This window comes from Martes martes, assembly GCF_963455335.1.
Source record: "Martes martes genome assembly, chromosome: 9".
NCBI lineage: Eukaryota > Metazoa > Chordata > Mammalia > Carnivora > Mustelidae > Martes > Martes martes.
Genome location: NC_137896.1, coordinates 94,393,381 through 94,409,232, shown reverse-complemented (window position 1 = coordinate 94,409,232; position 15,852 = coordinate 94,393,381). Strand labels below are relative to the sequence as shown.

At 36.4% G+C, this 15,852-nt stretch overlaps 1 protein-coding gene across 4 annotated transcripts in view; it reads right to left on the bottom strand.

Moving 5' to 3' along the window:
- The window catches only part of CTNNA2 (catenin alpha 2), a gene marked incomplete at its 5' end in the record, with an annotated part of 988,253 nt that overhangs the window by 884,751 nt on the left and 87,650 nt on the right, over positions 1-15,852 (bottom strand). For all 4 annotated transcript variants that reach the window (XM_080812651.1, XM_080812652.1, XM_080812653.1 and 1 more), the window contains one exon: positions 2,550-2,745. In XM_080812651.1, coding sequence (XP_080668777.1) covers positions 2,550-2,745 — 196 coding nt within the window. The remainder of the gene's footprint in view (positions 1-2,549; positions 2,746-15,852) is intronic.

Below are 15,852 nucleotides of genomic sequence, written 5' to 3'. Positions count from 1 at the left end.
TCCACATTAGATGAAATCTGTAAAATCTAACATTTCAAATTACATAACAATTTATATTAGGGTAATGTAAATGAAATTAACTTTCAGGGAAGAGAAGATAGGGAAGAAGATGGCAGCATGAAGAATGATGGCTGTTGGTGGAGAAGGAGGGTTGGTATTTCCAAGGACTAAATATCCATCTGTGAATTTTAAAAAGTGGTAGTTTTGTAGGAAGAAAAGGGATAGAACATTTATTCATCTATTGCTTCATTTATTAAAAAAATACTCATTGAAGTCTTCTGACTGCTAAGAACTGCAGAGCATGGATCAGCAAAAGAGACATAGTCTGGTTTCTACCTTTATTAATTAATAGTATTGCAGGGTAGAAAGTTATCAATCAGGTTACTTCACAAATATTAAACTCTCCTATGCAATGCGATAAGAGAAAAAGCAACAAAAAAGTATGACAAAAGTGTCAGGAAAGGTTTCCCTAGGAAGGTTTTCTTTGAGCTGGGATGTGCAGAATGAGTCATCCTTAACTATGTAAAAGAGGACAGTGTGTACTAAAGCCTTGGGGCAGGTAGAACATGGTACTTCCGAACAAATAAGACAGGAACTAGTCCACTTAAGCGATATTTTGGAATTGGGGCACCTGGGTGGCTCAGTCGGTTAAGCCTCTGCCTTCAGCTCAGGTCATGATCCTGGCATCCTGGGATCAAGCCCCACACTGGGCTCTCTGCTCAGCAGGAAGCCTGCTTCCCTTCCTCTCTCTCTCTGCCTGCCTCTCTGCCTACTTGTGATCTCTCTCTCTGTCAAAGAAATAAAATCTAAAAAAAAAAATTAAAAAAAAAAGATATTTTGGAATTAAAAATCTATGGGACTTTGTAATAGTCTGTATTTGGAAGGAGAGAAAAATAACAAGAACGATACCAAGATTTCTGCAACGTGCAACGGGATGCATATGCAGAGCTTTGACTGAGATAGGAAACACAGGAAGGAGGCCAGGCTGGGGGGTAATCTGTTCTGATTTCATGGTGCCTTGGCATTTTCAACCACAAATTCTGAACAGAACTACACCAAAATTAAAAACTTCTATGTATCAAAGAACACAATCAATGGAGTGAAAAGGAAACATACAGAAAGGGAGAACACATTTGCAAAACAATATCTAATAAGGGGTTCATATCCAAAATGGATAAAGAAGCTCACAACCCAACAACACAAACTGATTTAAAAGTGGACAAAGGACATGAATACACATTTCTCCAAGGAAGATAGACAAAAGGCCAACCAGCATATGACAAGATGCTCAATGTAAGTAATTATTAGATAAATGCTAATGGAAAGCACAAGGAGCTATCACCCTACATGGCATTATGATGACTATGATAAAAAAAGAAAAGAAAACAAGCGTTCACAAGGATATGGCTCCAACTGGAACCCTTGTGCACCATTGGTGAAAATGTAAAAGGGTACAGTTGCTATGGAAAATAGTACAGAGGTTCCTCAAAAAATTAAAAGTAGAATTACCATAAAATCCAACAATTCCATCTCTAGGTATATACCCAAAAGAACTGAAAAAGAGGTATTTCTATATTCATGTTCATAGCAGAATTGTTCACAATAGCCAAAAGGCGGAAGAAACCCACGTCTACCAATGGATGAAGGGATAAAGAAAATGTGGTATATACATATACTTGATATTTTCAGTCTTAAAAATGAAGGAAATTCTGACCCATGCTCCAACATGGATGAACTATGAAGACATTATGCTAAGTGTATTAAGTCAATCACTAAGAAATACTATATGGTCCCACTTATATAAGGTACATAGAAAAGAGAAGTAGAAGAGTGGTTACCAGGATCTAGGGCAATGGGAAAATGAAGAATTGTTGTTTTGTAGATAGATTTTCAATATTATATGATGAAAAAAATCTGGAGATTGGCTGCTCAACAATGTGGTGAATATATCTAACACTACTGAATTATACACTTAAAAAAAACGGTTAAAATGGTACACTTTATGTTATGTGTATTTTACCACAATTAAAAATTTTAAGTATGCTGAAAAATTGTATTATAGCTAACTAGCTAGTTACATAATTAACTGATCCATAGAGAGCTAACTAGCTGTGAACTGAAGATATAAAATTTGAAAATCATACAAACCAACAATAATTTCATTATACTACTTTAAAATCATCTCCTCCCTCCTCTTTAAAACCCGGGATGTTCAGTGACTCTGTAAGTATGAGGTATTCTCATCCTGCCCTCCCTAGAGCCCCAGTATGACACAGGAGTCCACATTCATCTACCAAGAGAAAACAAATCAGAAATCTGGAAGTAACTGCGTACATAAAGCTTTCATAGCTGTGCTTACTTACTGCCCCAACTAAAAACATCTCTATTTGTCTATGCACCTAAGTCCAGCAAATATTAAAAATGACAAGCGCAGATACTGAGGAAAAACAGAAGACGACTTCTTTGAGCAAATATGCACTGATTCTAGAGATAAATCCATTGTTTGCACATCAATATATAACCCTCTTGAACAATATTATTCTTCCTACCTTGTTTGCGCACATCCTCTACCGCAGCGACCAATTCTTCTTTGAGATCTTGGCTCTCCTTAGCGATCTGTTCACCCTTATCCAGGAAGTTTTGAGTGGCTTGCTCTACAGATGCCGCCAGTACATGAGCTTTCTTTGACCTCCCTTTCTTTTTACCAGATGGGCCTTTGTTGCTCGTGTTGACAAGGGTTGTCACCTTAAAGACGAAAGAAAAACTGTCAAACTAATCTGCACAATTGTCTAGAAAAAAACACATTATCATCTCGTCATTTTAAAATAGTCCTCGTTTGTTAATTCATGAATGCACATCCCATGACCTAATCTTAAGGAAAATGGGGAATTATATGGGTTAGCATATAAATAAACAGCCATTTATTTCATAGAGAAAAAAAAAAAAAAAAAAAGCATGTGACTGAGTTGGAAGAGCAGACCCACTGGTAGTTTAGTTTCTAGTTCAATGGATGTTGTGCTTTCACAGATTGGTAAGACATTGCACAGCGGAGTAACCAGCTTTGGGGAAGCAAGAAAAGGAAAACCAGTGTGGAGTTGTCTCCAAGCAATTCAGGAGGACCAACACCCAGTCTGAGTCCCCAGAGTCAGGATAAAGGTAAAAGAACAGTTAATAAAGGGTGGGTCATCAACGCCCATTACTTACAGGTCACTCACCAAGGACTTTTGAAGAGCTATGGTATTTCTGAGTTCATCTTATAAAAACAAAATGGTAAATTTGATCTGAGGGAACCGAATGATTCAGTCTCAACATTTAGTTAACCAGCTAAAATTTCCAGACTTGAAATTAGATTTTCATTGCCACTCCTTTTCCAAGTATCATGATTTGTATACATATCTCAACTGCCAAACTTCTTTTAGTACCATAAGAGTTATTTAATGTACTAACAAAGCTGTTAGTATCTTTGAAACAACTTATCTCCTATAGATTCTGATCGTTTCTTTTCTACCAGTGAGAAGTTTGAGAGTGGGGGTAAAAAAAAAAAAAAAAAAAAAAAAAAAAAAAAAGAACTGGTTTTGTAGTCTGTTCAGCAAACGTTGTGAGTCACTGTGGCCTCCATATTTTTTATCGGCTTCATAAGAATGTGGATGCTGTGGTTTATCTTCATTAACATTTGCCCTGATTAGCAGACTCTGGATTTTACTGGAGATTATCAAGAAAACTAGTGCACATGAAAATTCCAAATCCTGTTGTTTCTGCTATTTTACCCAAAATCCAAGAGCAAATAAAGTGATTAGTCAAAGTCACAATTAATGTCCAGTCGGTTTATAGGGCAAGCGATAACACCAGAGGGAAAAAGTATTGAATAAATGTGAACTAAGATGATGAATGCAAGCAGAAGCGATACTTAAGAGGTGGTGAATTTAACACTGGGAGCTGTCATACTTAGCTCTCTTTTGACTGCTAAATAATTAGATGCAGTGAATTAAAGAAAGACTCTATAAGGACATTTAAGTACAAACACTAGACCAAAAAAAAAAAAAAAAAAGGAAGGTAACATCATTAAGAATAAGACTGTCAGATAACGATAGCTGTAAAATGTGTATGGCCCATAACACATTAGTCTTTTCAGTTCCACTCACAATGAGGCAACCGTCAGAAGAAAGACAGCCTGTCACAAAAGTTACTTTCCTAAGGTACAAGAGTGTTCTCTTTTTTTTTTTTTTTAAGATTTTATTTTTTTGACAGAGAGTACAAGCAGGGGAGTGGCAGGCAGAGGGAGACGGAGCAGCATGTAGGGTTGGATCCCAGGACCCTAGGATCATGACCTAAGTCAAAGGCAGATGCTTAACCGTCTGAGCCATGCAGGCATCCCAAGAGTGTTCTCCTTAATAAAGATATACTTTAACACATTAACACACTACTCTTCTAGAACCTCAACTCCCCCAAACAGCCAATACCTGGAAATAAGCACAAAAGTCCCCTAAGCAAATACTGCAAACACCTCAAAAATCTTGATTTATGCTAGGCTCATTATCAGAGGCAAATACTCCTATTCTCACTGATATCCCATTTATTTTCATTGTATATACAATTCTGAGAAGTCCTGTGATCTAATTTTTTTCAGTCTTCTCCAATTAGAAACAACAGAGAGGACAAGGAGTTGTTAACTTAGGGTATATTGACCTCTTAGGGGAGTAGAAGCTGATAGTGAATATGTTAAAATAACAAAATGACTAAATCATCCATTCATTTTCTGTAAAGGTAAACACATTCCAATTCTTCTGTTATCTCATGCTGCATTACTATATAAACATAGCTTAGGTATGCTTATAATAATGAATTAGTATAAAGTGTTACTTAATGAGAAAAAAAAAGCCATGGCATATTACAGAAGTTCCTAAGAAATATGTGATTACATCAAAATGAAGCAAATCAGTTCAGTCCTCTACTCTGAGCTCTCATTTACTCATGAGTGGAAGACCATGATGGGATGAAAGAGAAAAAGAGAGGGAAAGTGATAGGGCTCCATAAGTGCTCAGGTCTTAATCAGTTTAGAATAAAGAAACAGTTGTCAATCCTCCCCATTGGTATTCTGTGTTTTATTAGAGGACAATGTCAACAAATTGGATTTTAAAAAAAGAGAAATAAATGTTAGAAAGGCAAACAGCAAATTATGCTATTACCTATACAGAATACAACCATATCAATAAAATGTAAAAGAATTCAAAGACAAACTATTAGAATTACCATAAGAGCAAAGAACAAGGTGGCTAGATACTAGATAGACAATTAAAAAAAAGCCTGACATATACATCACTAACCAGTAAAAAAAAAAAAAAAAATGTAGTTTTAGGGGCACCTGGTTGGCTCAGTCAGATTTTGTCTGACTCTTGGTTTTGGCTCAGGTCATGATTGGTGGTGGGATGGATCCCCAGGTAGGCTCTGCATTTAGCAGGGAGTCAGCTTGAAGATTTTCTCATTCTACCCACCCCACCCCATTTGCACACATTCTCTCTCTCTCAAACAAATAAATACATCTCTTTAAAAATGTAGTTTTAAATATCTTATTCACACTAATCATAAATTTATATTATCAGAAATAACCATAACACAAAACATAGATGGGGTGGGATAAAATTTTTAATGAAGAACATAAAGGGTAACTACAATAACAGTGAGACAACGAATTCTTAGATGGGAAGACAAAAATGTTAAGATGTCATTTCTTCTCATATTATTCTACAAGTAGCATTCCAGATAGTCATACAATCAGCAAGAAAGCCAAGACAATTTCTCTTCATTCAGTTCATTTCCCTTTCCAGTTGCAAAGTTAAAAGGTTTTTAGTAAATTAGGGAAAGGTCATTTAGGATGTGCATATGCAGGACTCTTGTTGGTCACTTTTTGGCCAGTATATTTTAGTCAAGCCACACTACACAACTCTCCAATTCAATTCCACTCTCCTGCTAGCTGAGCACACTCTCCTACCCTCCAATAAGAATCTACGGCACTCTACATTATTAAACATTTTCCTTTTCTCCCACTTGAAGCCATCATTTTCACCTTGATGTTATATATTTTTATTCTTCTTGATCTATGCCTATATTTTCAACTTAAAATTGTGAAAGTTAAAGCCCATCTACGCCAGTTCTATTCTGGTATTTTACAGAGGAAGAAATTAGGCTTAAAGATGCATCACAGGTAGAAAAAATAGCTTCCTTAAATTCATACGGTTCAAGAAAAACTAAAGGCTAAATTATTCCTGTGTCTGATACTATATCATTAGAACTTTAGAATTCAGTAGTTTCTTCTAGTTTTACTGTCTAACTGAATGAGAGGCTGTTAAAGGATAAAATAATCTTAAAATCTATTTATTCTTCCTATTTGTCTCAATATTATCTATAGGCGTTATTTGTATCCTACTGTTATCTTCACATTCAATGGCATTATTTAGATATCTTAGTGTAAGAATGTACTTATCAATGTTAGGGAAACATTAACCAATGGTTTTATGCTACCTTTCTGCAATGCCTTATAACAACTGATGTATTCAAAGGTCTCAAGCTGAATAAACACATCAGGGATTTTTGTATCAGTTGAGTGTGAAGGATGGCAAAAGTGTCCTAAATTTAGGGGCACCTGGGTGGCTCAGTGGGTTAAGCCTCTGCCTTCGGCTCAGGTCATGATCTCAGGGTCCTGGGATCAAGCCCCGCATCGGGCTCTCGGCAGGGAGCCTGCTTCCTCCTCTCTCTCTCTGTCTACTTATGATCTCTTTCTGCCAAATAAATAAATAAATTCTTTGGGGGGGAAAAAAAAGTGTCCTAAATTTATTGTTAACTAACAGAATGGTAGAGCTGAGGGTTTCCATAAAAACGGTATTCTTCTCCAAGTAAAATGAAGAAGAAAAAAAGACTGAGATACACTTAAGAACAAAAATCAGAGAGTTTTTACTGAAGACAACCACTATTTAGTCTCACAGATACATCCACCACCTCCTCAGTAAGCTAGGGTGTATCCAAACTATCAATGCTCGGCAATAGCACAGGTGGCTTCAATGTAAGAACATAATGGAATCCATGACTCGATGCCTTAGAGAAGGCAAAGCAGCAGGGACATATTCTGATCAAAAGGTAGTAGTCACAGAGGCAGCTCAGGGACCTCTGAAGCTACAGGTATCTGTGCCTAAGATTCAATATTCAGACTGGCACTGGGTCTTGGGTATATAGTACTTACAGACTATTAAGTAGCCAGGGCCGTCTTTTAAGAGATGGCTATTCTGTGGAAATTCCTGGTAGAATATTATGCCTCCTCCTACCCCAAACAGGGACTCTCTAATGCCCACATCAGTTTTCACCGAAGCCCAGAGTCATGTAAGATCCAAATCTCTTCTTCCCTTTCTAACAATTTGCGAGTACATCTTTTTGTGCAATAGGAGAAAGAACGAATGAAAGAAAGAAGAAAAAAGAAAAGAGAGAGGAAGGAAAAGAAAAGGAAGGAAAAAATGAAAAGAGAGAAGAAAAGGAAGGGAATGGAAAGACAGGGAAGGGGAGAGGAGAGTAGGGAAGGGAAAGAAGAAAAGAGAAGGAAGGAAGGGAAAAGAAGAGAAAAAAGTTCTATTCATCAACAGAGACTAGGAGTAATAGCATGAATATTGACCTGTGTAGAATTGGAATGGTGTTTCCAAGGCAGTAAGGAGACCAGATCTACTTGGTAACAAGGCTGTGTATGAATGATACAGAAAGTAAAGTTAGACAGATGTGGTGGAACAAACTTTGATCGATGCCAAGCAAAGAGTTGAGATTTTATTAGTCACTGCCAATTTTTTGAGCATATATTTAAAGTGTTCATTTTTCCTCTTTCTATTCATTTCTCAGCCCACTAAATTTTGGTTTTATTCCCATACCTCCTGTAGCAAAGTTCTCTTAAACTGATCTCTCACTAAGGTAATCAATAAGTTGCCAAAATCTAATTATTTTTTATCACATCATACCACTCTGCCACATTTAGTGCTATTGACTCAACTTTCTTTCCTTCTGGAAATGTCTCTTGGCGAACTCTCTAAGCAGTACTCTTCTCCAAACTCCCGTATCTTTAAAAAGGACATTATCATCAAACTTAGTTCTCTCTGTACCTATCTTCGTCTCCCTCCCCCCTATGCCAGGAAAGGCATTCTCCTACCATCACTCCTTTAACTGTTCTTCTGAACACATCCTCCAGATCCCTGTTTCTTTAACTAGGCCAGCTTCTCTCTAAATCCTTCACATGCCCCTTTCTGTAGGCTCTTCAACCTTAGTTTAGAAGGATACTAACTGGGCACCTGGGTGGCTCAGTGGGTTAAAGCCTCTGCCTTCGGCTCAGGTCATGATTCCAGGGTCCTGGGATTGAGCCCCACATCGGGCTCTGTGCTCAGCAGGGAGCCTGCTTCCCTTCCTCTCTCTCTGCCTGCCTCTCTGCCTACTTGTGATCTCTTGTCTGTCAAATAAATAAATAAAATCTTTAAAAAAAAAAAAAGAAAAGAAGGATACTAACTATTCTCTAGTTCTACCTCCTATATTTCTTCAACGTCCCTGCCTCTCATCTGAGTAGGGAAGAAATCCTTCAGCTCATAGGTAAGGGTATAGTGGTCAAAGGTCCTACAGTCTTGACATAATGATGGTCCCAATGGACTCTGGCTGAAGGAAAACATTAGCAATGAAGGGCCAGAGGATGGGCACCACTGTTTTCAGATGCACTGAAGGTATGATCTGAGTATAAAACCATCAGAGCCAGGCTGGTATTAGACTGGCTAATCAACATATAATGTCTTAAAATTTACCCCTCCATTCCTGAGTAAGAGCAATAAAGCTGTGTCCAAGATCACTTCGTTCTTTACTTTTTCTTGCAATATGTTTTATTGTAAGATTTGTTTATCTGACTATGTCCCATCACGATCTCTACTTGATCAGTTCTCTGCTTCCATAATCTAAAAGCTCAATAGACATGGAATACTTCTTTTTTTCCCAAAACAATAAGCCACAGTCAGGGCACCAAGATACTTTGTCTCAGCAACTCTGTCACATCTGCCAAGAACCAGCAACAGAGTAGTTTATCTAAGCCTCCCCCATGGGGCAGTCAATTGAAAGTGAACTCTGGAGACATCAAGTGCCACCTGAGGTTAGTTAGAAATTAGAATTTTAGGCCCCACTCCAGACCTACTAAAAGAGAATCTGGATTTAACAAGATCCCTAGATAATTTATATGCACAATAAAATCTGAGAAACACTGAATTTTAGGACAACAATTCTCAGACTTGATCATGCCTAAAAATCACCAACATGCCTGATAGAAGACAAACATAAATCTTACAGTGTTTCTGCTCAGGCAGATCTGGGCTAGGGAATTTTGCATTAATCACACAAAATCATGATATACATATGGATTATGGACCTTAGTTTCAGAAATAGTAGTCTAGTTGAAGTGGGAAAAAAAAAAGTGAAAGTTGAAGCAATGACTTTCTAACAGGTGACCTCTCTCTCCTATTTTGAGTGTCATGGCAAACCACTAGTCTTCAAAAATAGCTTATTGATGAATTAACCAACTGACCCTTGGCTAGAAGGCAATCTCATCCACTGTGCAATCACAAAGAACTTGGAAAAGTAAGATTATACAGATGTGGATGCTATGAACCAATCGCTGGAACTCTCCAGAAAAACAATAAAACTGAACCAAGAGCTGGAAATAAAAATGGCAATGTCAGCATTGTTTTGCTGGACTCATGTACTTTGCAGATGTGAGTAGTAAGTCTTTGTGAATTCCATCGTTGCGTTTCTCTGAAGTACTTCATTCATCATAATTTCTCAGTTACAGTAAGAGACGGCTGTGATGACTGTTGCAGCTTAAAAAAGCAAGAGTTTTCTGAGGCAAAATATTTGAAAACAAAATTATCAAAAACAAGTTATTTATTCCAAGAACAACTAAAAATAAACAAAAAATTCCCAAAAGAAGAAAACCTGTCTGACTTAAGATAGGAGAAAGTTAAATGCTCAAACGTCAATATATTTGTTGTTTTTTTTTTTTAATAGAATTAGTTTTATTTATTTATTTTTAAAGATTTTATTTATTTGACAGAGAGAGAGAAAGATCACAAGTAGGCAGAGAGAGAGAGGAGGAAGCAGGCTCCCTGTCTAGCAGAGAGCCAGATGCAGGGCTGGATCCCAGGACCCTGAGATCACAACCCAAGCTGAAGGCAGAAGCTTAACCCACTGAGCTACCCAGGCACCCCTAAAATGGCAATATGTTTGAAAAGATGAAGCTTCTCAGAGAAATCTTACATCAGGTTTTAAGAACTGCCAACTAGTCAAATTACATTTTCTTTGAATTATTCATTGATAACTTTGCTTATTCATTTAACGATTATAGACTGAGCATAAATATGGCCTATGCTTTTCCTTATAAAATATAGGAAAAAGATATATGCTCACCTTGTGGTATACTTTACTAGAAGTTATTTCGTATCACAGAATCTCCACGATATTTAAAGTATCTGGATGTTGTGCACATTGGACAGAAAGGAAGCCCAGCAAAGTAAGGCTAGTTCTGGAGGAAAAGACTTTGATAATACAAACTTACTGTAATTTCATAATGATGAAAGTAAGATCTCCATATGTCAGAAACTATTACACTAGGACTTCTTGTTGAACTGGTCTTTCTTCCTCAACACAACTCCACAGCCCATTTTAGACAAAAGGAATTAATCAAAAAAATTTTTTAAAAGGAATTAATCATAATTAATCATAATATGCACAGTTGTTGATAATTCCACAGCCTCAAAAGTCAGAATCAGAGATGACAGTCTTTTAATAATACACTAGTAATTTATGGAGGGATAAAATGGAGACTTAGTCTGTCTCTTTGCCTTTGAAATTTCCTCACCTTATCTGATATTGACAATGTAGAATTCAGATACATGTTCACTGATACTGAGACCTGGAAACAAGCACTCTTAAACTTTGAAATAAGGATTTATTATTTAATCTGAAACAGACCTGAACTACTAGCAGTTACTTATTCCTATAAAGAAAGCCTATGTATAATATATTCCATTTAAGTTATTATTTTTTGTAGACTCACTTTTTTTTTCTTTTTTCGGAGAGAGAGAGCACACATGTGCAGCAGGAGAGGGACAGAGGGAGAGGGAGAAAGAGAATCTCAATCAGGTTCCATGCCCAGCAGGGCTGAAGCTCACAACCCTGAAGCATGACCTGAGACAAATTGATAGTCGGATGCTCAAACAACTGAGCCACCCAGGCACCCTGAATCACCCTAACTTTTATCCATTTATTTTTCTAAAATATTTTATTTATTTATTTAACAGAGAGAGACAGAGCACACAAGCAGGGGGACTGGCAGACTGAGGGAGAGGGAAAAGCAAACTCCCCACTGAACAGGGACCAAACGCGGGGCTTGATCCCAGGACTCTGGGATCATTACCTGAGCCAAAAGCAGATGTTTAATCAAATGAGCCACCCAGGGGTCCCAACACTCTCAACTTTTAAATAAAATTACAAGGCAAACCTTCTCACTCAGTTGCTTTGGTACACAGTTCCCAAATGCTTTCTTTTGAAGTATGAAATACCAAAAAAAATTGAGAAATTAACCCCAAAATAGATATTCTATAGTATAAATAAATATAAAAAATTTTTGTCTCGGCTTAGGTGGCTGCAATTTATGAAGAGGTCCAATTGAGTACTGGATTATCCATTCATATAGGTAAGAAGTGATTCAAACTTATTTCCTAGGAAGTATCTCAATAGTATCTGTAAGCCAAGATGAAATAGGGTAGCCTTCTCTTTAGATACATGTTCTTCATAAGAAAAATTTCTTTCAAGGATGTTAAGCTAACATTCTCCCTGCTCTCTATTAAGGCATGCTGTTTCATATTTAAGTAGGAGCCCAGAGGAGCTCCATTTCTCATAACCTCTAGGGAGTATGGTCTAGATTCACTGCCTTCAAAAAACGAGTCTGAGAGAAACAGCATTCAGTTTGCTTGAAGGAAGTTCTGTGCATTCTCTCTCCACCAATATAAAATCTCAACCAGTCTAAATTAAAGCAGGAAAGAAAAGAGAGAAATGGTATTATACTGGAGACTGGTAAAAATGTTTTTAACTACCTTAGGGTGATATCACCCATCAATGGAGGGATACTACCACAATGAGTTTTAGGAAATCACTCTGTATACTGCAAGGTTTTTTATGTTATTTTCCACACTATACAGAGAAATTTCTCTATGACTTTAGTAGCAGGAATACTGCAGTTTCTCCTTACAAACTGGTTTGACTTTATGCTAAGGACATTAACTGTATAATAAATTAATGCTTCCTTTTTGCATTGACTTCGGAAAGTTTAACCTAAATTTGTGATCCCTGTTAGAAGGCATATGATTTGATAATTACTATTACTGCATTAGTCTCAATCTTTGCTCTTATTTGTGCTTATACCTACCTTGCTTTAAAAAAAAAAAATCGCTTTCTCTTAAGCTGTATTAACCTTCTAGTACTTTATATATCCTGTAAACTATCATACTTTTGCCTAAATATAGTATTCTGCTGATTGTAAGATAAGCCTTTTTCTTCATATTTTTCTGTATCTGAAATAAGGATGAGTCCTACAGTCTATGTCATTTAAAAGATGTATTTGATAGTATTTTTTTTTCTCAGAAGCACTTAAATATGTATCTTTTAATTTATGACATCTTAGATTTGATAAAACAAAATACTCACAAGATCAAATTTATTTCAAGGATCTACTTACAACCTAGGTTTTCCTAGAATCTGCACGATTTTCAATATCTACTTACAGCCAATGAAAAATGAAGTTCAAAATTAAGTCACTGAAACAACACCAGACATTCACTGAAAGAGCATCACTTAGAGTTGAAGATTCAGTGAGTAAGAAGGCATTTCTGTTCTTAAAAGTCCTAAATGTTTTAACCATCCTTGTCCATCTGAGGAAATCCCATGCTGTTTTGAATGTCACTAAAAATAAAAGAATGACTAAACTACGTCCATGATTCACAACTTTGCATTTACGAAGGTTAAAATAAAATGAAACAAAATAAAACTAAAGACTGTTCAAAGACAGTGTAGAAACAAATGTGAAACCAAAAGAAATGAAAAATATTTTTCATTCAATGCAGTTAGCTAACAGCTGACCCAAATTTCCATCCTCTCCCTAAAGCCATCACGTCTTTTCACTTCAGTCTTTGATTGACAAAGGCACCTGATTCTGGGGCACCTGGGTAACTCAGTCAGCTAAGCATCCAACTTTTGGTTTGGCTCAGGTCATGATCTCATGGGCCATGGACTGAGCCCGTGTCAGGCTTCTCACTTGGCAGGCTGTCTGTTGAAGACTATCTCTCTCATTCCCCCACTCATTCTCTCTCTTTCTCTAAAATAGAATAAATAAAATAAATAAATAAAATAATAATAAATAAAATAATAAATAAAATAGAATATTTCTCTAAAATAGAATAAATAAAATAGAATAAATCTGAAAAAAAAAACAAAAACAAAGGCACTTGATTACATATTTTCCTTTTCTAAGACTGGTAGACTCTAATAATGTACACACTCTGTAGGGAATAATGGATCATCAGTGGGATGCAAGAAAAATATCAGAACTTTGCATCGGTGCTTTTTAAAGATTTTGTTTATTTATCTGTCAGAGAGAGCGAGCGAGCACAAGCAGGGAGAGCAGCAGGCAGAGCAGGCAGAGGGAGAAGCAGGCTCCTGGCTAAGCAAGAAGCCCCATGCGGACTCCATCCAGGACCCTGGGATCATGACCTGGGTCAAAGGCAGACACTTAACAGACTGAGCCACCCAGGCATCCCTATATTGGTTTTTTTTGTTTGTTTGTTTGTTTTGTTTTAATCTAAAACCATTTTTAAAATTAAGTCAGATTAATGTTTCATAAAAGGATTTACACTGACACAATCACCCCAGCCATATGTCAGATGGTCCTGAGCCACATATGAGCTATATTGAGGGAACGGTGGAGGTTCATAAACCCAAGGAATTGGCAGTAGTGCCCTTACACCTCAATGTATGACTGGTTAAGTGGATTTGAGGGTTATATTAACTGATTTTCAAACACACACCCTACACACACACACACACACACACACACACACACTCTTTCTCTCTCTCTCTCTCTCATGAAATGGAACACAGACTTAAAAAGACTTGCAAAAAAACCAGAGCTTGAAGATAATACTAAAAATGCAAGCACACGTGAACTATAAGAAAATACAGAGCTGACCCTCCCCCTACTCTTAATACTAGCTCTTTGTTGGCTACATAGGAGGCTGAAGAAAAGATAATTTCCTCAGAGCCACAAGTTGAATTATATATTTACATCAATCATTACTAGTGATGAATCTCATCCCAGTTTCCCTGAGATATTAGCTAATGATGTTCTAAGGCAACTATGATTTGCAGAACTTTAAAAAAGTTAAGCCTCCAGAATATTTAGCATTTGGTTATATATTTTATATTTATTATTTTTATTATGGTTAATAGGGAAGACTGCTGGGTACTACCAAACCTATTTCTTTTTCCTCTGGTCACAAGATAACACTACTTCACAATTTCCCTTGGAGTTGATGTGGTCAGTTGAATTCTAGCCAACAGAATGTGAGAAAAGCTAGCGGTGCATGCTTTTCTCCATCTGCTTTGTTAAAATTCTCCTCCATGTTTATTCTCCCAAGAGGACAATTTTGCAAACCAGGTTTTGAAGAAGATAAAGCCACAAGATAGAAGGAGCCAAAGAATCTAAGTTTTCCTTTGGAGGAGAGTGACCCATGAATCAGAAATACTCACTTGGATATTATATAATAAGAAGAAAATGTCTATTGTATTAAGCCTCTGCGATTTTGAGGTTTATTTATTATAGCAGCTAATATTGACTACATCATTGTATTATTTATAGTTAAAATATTGTTTTTAAAAGTTTACATTATTATTTTCAAAATATCTATGATTATGAATATTTTATAATGTATTTAATATATTAGTTCAGGAATGCACACTCATTTAAAAAATAAATAGCATACACTATACATATATATATACACACAAATACATACAAATACGTACATATATATTTTACTATTTTGGGGTCTTGTAACATTTCTATTTAACATTTGGTAGACAAAGCTTTGGGTGCCAGTCTTCTGCTTTTCATGCAGTTTTTCATATCTTCCTTCTATGAACTGTGGGATACAAATTCCCATTTTCCACATGAGAAAGTTTAAAAGAGCCAAGTTCTTTTTCTTCTACAGTTCCGAGAAGCCATTCTTCCTAACAATTCAATAACCTAAGAATAATATGACTGCAACTTAATGGTATATTTCTCACAGAAACAAACAACATAGTGATTAAAATCACAAATCTAAAGTGTTACAAGTCAGCTTACAAAGTTTTTCTCAGGTTAAGATCCAACTACTGAATCAAAGAATTATTAAATATGAAATTTCAAGGAAGCCAGTTAATGCCTTTAAAAAACTGGGACATTAGCATAGATATTGTTAAATAAGTCTATAGATACAGGAACACATAATGCTTAGTTACGTAACCTACCGGGTTTACAAGGACTCTCTTTAAATGCTCCCTGTTGACTTTACAACCTTTACTCCTCCCTGACTTGAGAAGGAGGCAGGTAGGATTCTGTGACCTGGAAGAACTTCAGCTGATTCTTTCTTTTAGCTCTTCAAAAGATAAACTGCATTTTGTGGTGAGCAACCAGAATACACTTAAAAGACACATATTTTTCCTCCTCCTTTTCAATTTGAAATCACTTGAATGCGTTATGGTCAA